The 10,124-nt window shown below is 42.7% G+C and overlaps 1 protein-coding gene across 1 annotated transcript in view; it reads right to left on the reverse strand.

Annotated features, from left to right (window-relative positions):
- Positions 1–234: 234 nt before the first annotated feature.
- mvb12ba (multivesicular body subunit 12Ba) overlaps positions 235–10,124 on the reverse strand; it is a 14,730-nt gene continuing 4,840 nt past the window's right edge. Inside the window, exons 4-10 of the mRNA XM_079289199.1 lie at positions 9,914–10,010; positions 9,375–9,504; positions 8,178–8,315; positions 6,337–6,431; positions 4,826–4,881; positions 4,493–4,552; positions 235–3,166 (exon numbers count right to left, since the gene is read on the reverse strand). Coding sequence (XP_079145325.1) covers positions 3,080–3,166; positions 4,493–4,552; positions 4,826–4,881; positions 6,337–6,431; positions 8,178–8,315; positions 9,375–9,504; positions 9,914–10,010 — 663 coding nt within the window. The 3' untranslated portion in view covers positions 235–3,079. The remainder of the gene's footprint in view (positions 3,167–4,492; positions 4,553–4,825; positions 4,882–6,336; positions 6,432–8,177; positions 8,316–9,374; positions 9,505–9,913; positions 10,011–10,124) is intronic.

Consider the following 10,124-nt stretch of genomic DNA (forward strand, 5'->3'; position numbering starts at 1 on the left):
CCTGTTTCCTGTGGAGACAGAAGTTTATTTTGAAAAGACCGTATGCATGTAACGAGCATGAATAATGAGGAACGTGTTCGTAAGATATACAAAATCATAGAATGACGATACGTTGGTGCAACTATACAAAGCCCTTTAAGTTCACCATTAAGAGATCTACTGATCAGGCTTGCACTTGAGTGACATCACCAAAATGAAATCAAACTTTCAATCAAGGACTCCAGTTCATCATAGTTTAATAAAACTTCATTATAATACAAATTCAACTGATGCCAGTTTGTTCATTCTTTAGTGACTAAAATCTATTCATGAGCCAAAATCTGTGACCTTTGATCATGAAGCTACAAAAATAACTGTCCTATTGAAACCTGACACCTCATGTCACTGTACATGCAAACTCAGACATATCAAAGCAGTGTTGTTACTTGTTAATGCAGACACAATATTGGTTAGCTATTAAATGCTTCAGTTAACACCACAGCTGAGAAATGATACGTGTAGCAGGCGGATACACTGGGCTGAAATACACGGAGCTTCACATGGACATGAGCCCATCAAACATGCTGCCAGTGCAATAGACAACATTATACGTTACATTTCTGAAAACAGAGCCTTTAGGAGAACATGGTCACAATACTGAGATGACAAATAAATTAGATGCACAGGAATATAAAATAAAAAAGGGGTTCGTCCATGCATTTATGTAATACTGCAGAGACACTTCAAACAAATGAAAGGAAAAAAGCAAAATAAAACAGGGTCACCTGGCGCTTCTGAACACAATACTGCATGTACATGAAGGAAAAGAGGTACTGACATACACAGAGACATCTATTTGGAGTGAACTGAAGAGTAACCTCTCAATGAATGTAAGATCAGGTCTCTCGCATGACAGCCTGCCGGGAATGAAGAGGATTACGCCCTCTGCACTACTGGTAGTCTGTTCATTTGAAACATCTGCAGGAAGTGTTGAGTTTCACTGACAGTAGCTCAACAGCAATTGGAAAAACGGCAAACAAGAAAAGCAGCAGTGGTGAGTAGGACACGCCTCTTCCTGATACAATCCCTCCAAGGTAAGACCTTTTCATTTGTCACAAAGAACTGTACTCTAGTGGTTCTGAGTTCACATGTCAAATTGAAGTTCTCCAACTTCTAAAACAGATTCAAGAGAAAAGACGAGTTTCTTTAAACGGTTAGCGGGAAAAGACGGAATTAAAGACGTAGCTTTGTAACAGAGGAAAAATATGCAGTGTAGGCACAAAGCTTTTAACGTGTAACCAACATACTCAAAAAAAGAGCACTTTTGCGTGACAACTTTTCCTTTGTTCAGGCGTGAAGAACAATTTGTAACACATCTGTTTGTTAGAGGTGCTCAATGCAATATCCAGAGCATCTATTGCCTCCGCACAGCTCTCAGCAGGCTGAGCTGGCGGCTAGCAGCTGACGGTGCAAACAGCGCCAACAACGGCAACAGTTCTGACAGAGCTAACAGTGTTTGCCTGGGGGGGGGGGGGGGGGGGGGGGGGGTTGCAGTTATCAGCTGTAGCCGCCAATGCAGAGCGGCGGTCATGAGGTAGCCAGCGGGGCACGTTCACAAACACCAACACGCACCAATAGGCACGCTCAGCAGGCCGGCTATCTGAAACTCTGATTACAACACACAGAGCGGGAGTGACTAAATTCTCTCCTCAGGTAGACATTACTCCTCTAAATGTTTACAAAGCAAATAGTTGTTTGCTGCTGTATTAATGCTCTGAATAGCACATTTAGCACCTTTAGCATTGTACTAAAGAAAGAAACTGAAGATAGTGGAGATAGTTCTGTTGATGTAAAGAAACTCGGGCTGGGTTTCAAACCTCAATACCTCTTTGTGGTACCATCCGGAATGTGGCAGTGGCACAGAGTAATGACAGCTGTCAACAGTTGGCAAAGACAATAATAAAAGAAATAAAAAATTTGAAATTGTTCATTTAACATTTTTGTTGCCGAGTTCACAATTTCAAAAGCTCAGGAGGGTTTCATGGGAGCTGTAGTTTTCTGTATGCTAACAAATGTTTTAAATGTAGTCGATTCTCAACATGGACCGTAAACTGTAAGTTGTATAGTTGCAGAAGCTAGTGTAACAGCAGACAGAATTCATAGAACCCTGTTCACACAAGTGACTCTTATTGGACATTGTAAGTTGTAGAGAGATTGAGCTGGACGGAAGGGAAAGACACTGAACATGAAGTGTTTCAGATAAACCATGTTTATATGTTAGTAATTAAAAGTAAAGTATCTTTTTAAAGTATGGTATTGGTACCAAAACTCAAATGATACCCAGCCCTTAAAAAGACAAAAAAAGGCAGACGATCCATTAGTAATGGTTGAAAACAGATCATAAGAAGAGCGGTACGTGAGGTCCGGTAGTGTAACCTATTAACAGTAACAGTGGTTCTATATTGAAGCCGAGCTCGGCTCGTGTAGACAGTGGAGGAGTGCTTAACAGAATACCTGTGTATTTGTACCAAACACAAAGTGCACTCACAGTCACGCCAGTATATTAACAGTAACATTGAGAGAACAAGGAGAATCATTCCCATTCAAAAAAAAGCAGTACAAGCTTGAAAACAAATGAAAAATAAATCCTGCTAACATGACATTTCCTTTTGTATTTGCAACACATGAACGGGATGATTTATGGTGCCGGGATTCGGGCCAATGATGCAGACGTGATGACCTCTTGTTTGTAACAAGTCCTTCAGGTCGGACGTGGTTATTTGTATTGCAGGCAACAACACTCCACCATTTCTTTAAGAAAAGAAAATGTATTTTAAAATCATACGAGTGAGATTCCTTCCATTTCTCTTGAGCAAGAAAGGTCAGTTTTTCCATCTCCTCTTAAAAGCCAGCTCATCAGTTGTTGAGAGTCTCTTTCACTTTCCTTTACAATTCAACAGAACAACTAACACTTAGAGACAATGACAGCTTCCAACGGTTGGGAGAAATCACTTTTGTCGTTTTGTTTTCTTCTCAGGGACTGGTTGTTGTCGGCAGGTGCTCAGTAGTTGTGTACAGGTCTCTGCTGCTGAGGGCATCCTCAGGCCTCAGAGCTCAGGGAGGTCCGTGTGGGACTGGGAGGGAGGCGAGCTGCTGCACTGTGCTCTGTGCGGAAACTGTAATCATACTGAGGGAGGGAGAGTCAATCGTTGGTATTATGTATTATGTATGCTGGCAAAAATCACCAAAGTCTACAATGAGTTCATCACATCATCAGCAAAACGCCCGGGATTTACAAGGGTCCAGTAGATCAAACTAAGGACCACTGTGGCCTCTGGTGGACACAGCATGTAATTACAGGAACGTTTCTATCTGTTCAGACCACCGACGGAAAATGTGGATTCATGAGAACACCAGGCTCCTGTTTCAGAAAGCAGGTTTAACAAACTGAACCTAACCCTGACAGGTCTTTGGTTCTAGAACAGCTGATCAGCGTTTGTTCCCCCTAAGTTAAGCTCCTGGGTAATGAACGCAAACAGCCATCATCATGGAGCTCACAGGTAAACAGGCAGCCTCCATTTTAATCCAGCTGAAGATATGAATGCATGTCAAATATATATGCAGAGCCTGCGTCAGAGAGTAAGGGAGCACAATTCAAAGGTTATATTCTGTATTGTCGATTCATTCATAATATACATAAAGTGGTGGAATCTGAGTGTGTGTTTGGCTGTAGTCTACATTTTAAATACATATGGAAGCTTGAATCGGACGGGTAAAGAACACGGGCCAACACAACATGGGAAATATTGTTAAACATTTTAAACAAATGTATAGATCAACAGACAAAGGAGACGTGAGCCAGCGATCATTTATTTCAGCTGCACCACCATCTGACAACATGTGCACAGAGTCACAGTGTTAGATATTTATATACTGTACCAAGAAACAACTTCCACTTGAAAAAGGAGGACATGCCGAGGTTGTATTTTGACTTGTCTCTGTGAAATATTTGAGGGCACTAAGATGCAGAAACTTCAGATTTTCCTGAGGAACCAATGAATATCCGACCAGGGTTTACATTCTAAGAGACGGTAAACCTCCGTATTGAAGGTGGTGATACAGACTGAATGGATGAGGAAATGTAAGAGGGAGGAGAGAGAAACCTACGAGCGAGCAGGTTTGGATCTCAGAGTCAGTTACCACGGTAACAGACCCAGAGTTTAGGTTACCTCATCTCAGGGCTCACTAACTAAACCTGCTGTCTGAAACAGGGCCCACAACTCATATCTGTTGTTGGAAAGGTTTTTAGCTTTCACTGCACTACCGCCCGCCCATTGTTCATATCAAAGCAGGACAGTTAGAGGATGACTCCGGTTTGGTGTTCCTGGTGTTTGCAGTTTGAGCTCCACATGAGGTGATAAACTGTTGCTTGTTAACAACCTGTCTGATCGTGGTGTTTCTATCTCCGTCTGATATGATAGATATAGCAGGACTCTCACAGCTGTCTACTCACCTCTTGTTCAATCTCAGCCAATGACTTGATTGTAATGCCCATCAGATCCACCTGCTGCAGCTGAAGATGGAGAGCAATGGCGGTTAGTTAGTTTGTTGTCCAATCACTCTAGTGTTTCCCATCTTTCAATCTATCACTGCTTTAGATATCCAGAACATCTAGCAGTCAAACCAGAGGTTAAGCATTCCTTTACACTGGTTCGATTAAACGTAGGGCAGAACGTGAGCAGGTGTTGAAGCACACGACTGCACACCTCTGGTAGCAGGATACATTCTGTCCCCCATCAGGTCAACCTGCCACCAAAGGGCTAAAGACTCAACCCAGGCAACTTACATCGGATGAAGCACAGGCGAACTTCTCAGAGATCATGAAAGGCACTCCGTCCATTGCTGAAAGAGGAACACAAATAAATGCTCCGCACAGTGACAGCATCAACTCACAAAGTCAGGAAACACAGAGGGCGCTATTCTAACGGCACAGAGCGGCTTCATGTAGGGCAGCAGTGGTTCACAGGTCAGCGGTAGGGCCGTCACAACCATCGAGGGCCAGTTGATCATTAGGTGTCACACAAATAATGTTTAACATGCAATTCACTTCATACGAGTCTTTTTATGTTCATTATTTCATAAGCCTAATACCATATTTTCAAATAATGTCCGGCCCAAATACAGGCCGGGGTGAAAAGCCTCCAGGTGCCCGTCATATAGTGTGCATGCCAACTCAGAATAAGTAGTTCCATTGTGCTTTAATCTGATAAATTCAACAATATAATCATGTTTGTTGATCTGGATTACTCATCTAAAGTGCTATTGTCGTATTTCAGTCAGTGTGTGTGTGTGTGTGTGTGTGTTAGCCAAACGCTGTTTTGTAGTAACCGACAAGATGTCAGTGGCTACACTTACAGTAGCGTGTGCACCAGGAACGCAATTTTCCACAAGGAAGTCCTGCAAATGATTCACAATAAAAGTCTCATAAAGAAGTGAAAGGATTCAGTCCACTGACATTCTACAGGGATCTTAATACAGGAAGTGCTGAGCTTGTATTAACAGCATGAGAAGATCAGAAATCAAGGACGTTTCACTCTAAAATATGAACAAATATACCTATAAATCAGAGGGAATTAGACATAAAGCTTTATGCCAGCAATACAGTTCAAGCTAAATATTTTTATGACCACCATCTTTAAAATATATGTATTGGCAATGTCTCCTCTATTCAAACAACGGCTCCCTTTTAAACGTCTGTGCTTGACGTTTCCGTTGATATTATCTGATCTTTAATATCAAAATTAAAAAAATTATTTTTGCGTTTTTTGCGTCTTTGACACAATGTGTCGTTGTTCTGATTCATTTACTTCAATAAAAAATGATGACAAACGACTTTGTCTTTGTTGTTGTTGTTGGGGCAAGTAAAAATGTACTTTTGACAAGTGGAGTTCTGACCCACCTGTTAAAAACACATCAATGTTAACCGTGGTTGGTGTTCTGAGACACAAAAGACAAAAGCTTCAAACTAAAGAGTAGCACTACCTCGTGCACAGAGTCAATGGTTGTCATGACGTGGGCAGAGAATACCTCATCCTTATTGGCTGGACGGGTCATGCGTTAAAATCAGATGACCGTGTAAGTGGATTTGCTTCTCTGATACTTGATCACCTCAGTCTTGCTGTTCCCAGATTGATCCCCTTAACCATCACAATGACTCCAAGAAAGGAAATGGCTCCATTTAAAGCACATTTCTACACACAAACAACAACAACACCATGTGTGGCATGGCTTTGATTGGCACATTTCAAAAAGACATTTGGGATTTGGTGGAGAGGATGTTGAGAGGAAACTGCTGACCTGAGATCGCATACAGGTTGGAGTTCTGGTGCTCATAGTCTGGTCTGGTGGTGTTCTTCCCTCTGAAGCTGGCTGGGAGCGTCATGGAAATATGTCTTGGGACAAAAAGGTTTGTTCCATTAGTTCAATGGAGACTAAAGGATGAATGTATGCATCAGTCCCTTGCTGCATGTCCATACTGTGCTGCTGTTCATAGATTATAATGGGATGTGTCTTCTGACGCCCCAACAATCAAGAATGTTTCTTAGTTCAAAGAGTTAAAGAGTTACAGACGGCAGGACGGACAACAGATGGGTCCTCTCGTCTCTAGGATCTCCCTCCTGCCTTCACTTTCTTCTTCTATTGGAACTGGCTGTGAAGGGATTCCCTCACAGCCAGTCTGTGGAGGGGAACAGTCGAACCAGCCACTCCTCCTGAGCACGTGGGTCAGAAGCTGTGCGGCTTTGGTGAAGTGCTGCTGCTTATTGGACGTAGTTTTGGGATTGATCGCATCTACACCACAGACTGGAGTCTCCGTTGTGTAGATAAGCGAGGTGACAGACCTCTCATGTGAATGGGTCGGTGTTTCCCATTGTTGACCGAGACTCTGGCAGCCCGCAAAAGTCCATTTTGTTCCACCAAAGTTTCAAAACACCAAAAATATTTTAGCTGACAGTGAAGTGACTCGCAGTTCTGGTTCCCTGAGCAGGTTTTCAGATTTATAATTTATGATGCATTAAAGTGTTCATCACTGTTGCAGCTCGTATAGGCTGAGCTCATTTGAACTACTTTCATTAGGTTGTACACTACTTAATAATACCTAAATAGTAACTAATACTGTCAAATAAATGCAGTTAGAAGTACAATATTTCTCTCTGACATGTAGTGGACTAGAAGGCCCCTGGACCCCCCTAGAGGGACATGTGGTCAAACTTAAATCATATAGTTGTTGAGATAACAATAGCTTTTTTCACCAGTCAATTGGGAAGAAACTGTTAAACAACAAAAAGAAGATCCACAAGATGGCAGGAGGCTACTATCCAACAACAGCTTGAATGCACCATGAAGCCAACATGTTTATCGCACAAAGAGATGCAGATAAACCAAACAAAATCGCCAAACAGTGTGTTGAAAGCTGTTGTCATTGCTGGGAGTGGGGCTCCATTGCAATCTGTAGTTGTGTTTGTAGTTTACAGAGTTCACGAGGCAGGTCACATGTTGCCACACAGGTGGCTTGACGGAGGAGGTGCAGCTGCAGGCTACCGGTAACATACACCGGTGGTCTGTAAAGTGTTGCTGCTGTTATTTTTTCCATCGGACGCATGCAATCAAATTGAAAAGCTCAATCCGCAATGTACTTGGTTTCAACCTTGTCTGGATGATTTTCATTTTGACACTGCTCACCCTGAAACTACCTTCTGAAAAATACTAACTGCTAATTTGAATATGAAATTTGATATCATCCAAGGGAGTGACAAAGAGCGGGCAGTATCACTGTCTCACTTTTGTTCAGGACACAGTGGAGATCCAACCTTCAACCTATTGTCCTGATCAAATGTAAGCGGATATTAGGACCAGTCAAAACCTGTATTCAAAGTCATTTGACAGTTCCAAGAACACAATGCACATTAGAAATTCTACTTCACAGCTTTCCTCTTTGTCAACATGGCATTAATCAAACTTTTCTTTGTTTTCCAGCTGAATGCATCACGTTTTCCTGCTTTACTGTGGTCTAAAGATAGATCTGTGCAAGGACAGTGAACATCCTCGTTCCTCGTGTAAGGACTGAGCAGAGTGTCTCAGCAACATGCCAGTTAGCACACATCAGACACATGTAAAACACATCAATAGAGTGGACATACTTGGGCATCGGAGCAGCTGGGACTGGGGCTGTGCTGGAGTTCACATTCTGGATGTTGTTGGTGGTCGGTGTGTATGTGGAGTCCTGGGCCCGAGGTACGTTCCCCATGCGATACCAGATTCCCATGTTGTTGAGCTCTCTGTGAAACAAGGGAGTGAAAGGAAATCTCAGACGGCGTAGAAAAGTTACAGGCTTAACATAAAGCACTTTGTCTTTTGCTCCAGCCCTGAAAAGTGTGAATGTGTACATGTTTGTACACATTTTTCATTCTTATTAATACTTTCTCTGAGGAATTGAGGCTGGAAGTGTTTCTTCGGGATGCAGTGGATGAACATGTGCAGGGGTTGTTTTGATGATCCATGATAACGTTACAATTTACCTTCGCCCAATACTCATATTGACTGAAACAAGCCTGAACGTATCACAGTGACACTCAATGCAACCTCTGCTAACATAAGCTGTTAGCGCTGTTATTTAGCCAGGCAGGACTGCTAACAGAGAACAGCTAGCTTTAAAGTGCTAAATACGGGAATTGGTGCTACGACGGGGCGCCGTTATCAACTTTGAGCTCGACGGTGGGGCGCGCTCACATGCACTAAACGGCAGGCGTGGCCGGCCTGGCGATGCAGAAAAAGCACAGAGAGGATTGGATTACAACACACACAGAGGGAGAGAGACTTCATTCGCTGCAACGACTTATGACTTACGCCGCTATATAATGTACGGTTGTACAATGCTATATTAATGCCTGAATATGAAATTTAACACTTTTAACTAGCTCTCCTCTTGCCGATGTCAGCTGGGATTTTTAGTTCACAATGTAGCAATATCAGGGAAATAATAGGGTGTGTCCCGTGGACGCGTCGATAGTGAGTTTACTGCGTGTTAGTCTAAAGCCCCCCGGTACCTATGCTACTAGCGGTACTGTAGAAAAGCGAGTACCGTCACGTTTTCAGAATTTTGCCATTGACTCAGTATCTGTTCTCGTAACATCCCTTCTCCATGGCCCACCTAAAACATGCCTCTCAGCAGAAACTCCCTGTGCATTCACTAAAGCCCGAAAAGGTATGGAGGTTCATCTTAATCATGCAGTTGCAAACACTTATTTGGTTTCAACTACAATTCTCTTCGAATGATAACTATTTGTCAAGTCTACAAGAAAAGCTACCGTCCCATCGTGTGAGGTCAGGCTGCTCACCCTATGAAGGTGTACTGCGGCGGGGCCTGCTTAGAGCGTCCCAGGATGCGGATGTCACAGATTGCTGCCTCTGTGGAGTCCCGTGGAATAAACTTGATGCAGAGTCGCCTCTTCCTGAAGGCATGCTCCTCTGGGGGACACAAGAGACGGACAGAGAGTAACTCCACTGTAAACAGTCTGCTCATTAAAGTGGTCATCGACAATTGTTTTGATTATCATTATGAAGTAAACATTGATCGCACAATGAATATAGAATAATGACACCACTGATGTTTTCATTGGATCCCTATGAGCCTTGTTTTTACTAACTATGCAATTCTGTCTGCCACCTGGTACGATCTCCCAGGAAGATGAAGGCTCCATGTTTTACTCTGACATAATCATTGCACATTGAGATCTGAGTTTCTTGTTCAAATCGAGATTGTTACAGTTGTTTCCTGCTTTGCGTGGTAGCATCTATGCTTGGATTTAAAGATTTGATTTGAATCCTTTTTAGACAAATGCTTTCAGTGCCTTTTCTACTTGACTTGATAACTTACGAGTGTCAACAGTCTCCTGGATCGGGATGAAGCCCACAGGCAGAGTGTCCTTGATATCGATCAGCTTCATGTCCACGAGAACATTGCCTAAATGGCTCTATAGACGAACAAAACAAAGAGAAGGACAAACGGGACCAGAGTCAATCCGATTCATTCAACTGCTGTGTGCATGGCAGAAGATTGTAACATGCATAGCTGTTTGATGAGCTGA

Source organism: Melanostigma gelatinosum (genome assembly GCF_949748355.1).
Source record: "Melanostigma gelatinosum genome assembly, chromosome: 18".
In the NCBI taxonomy this organism is placed as follows: domain Eukaryota; kingdom Metazoa; phylum Chordata; class Actinopteri; order Perciformes; family Zoarcidae; genus Melanostigma; species Melanostigma gelatinosum.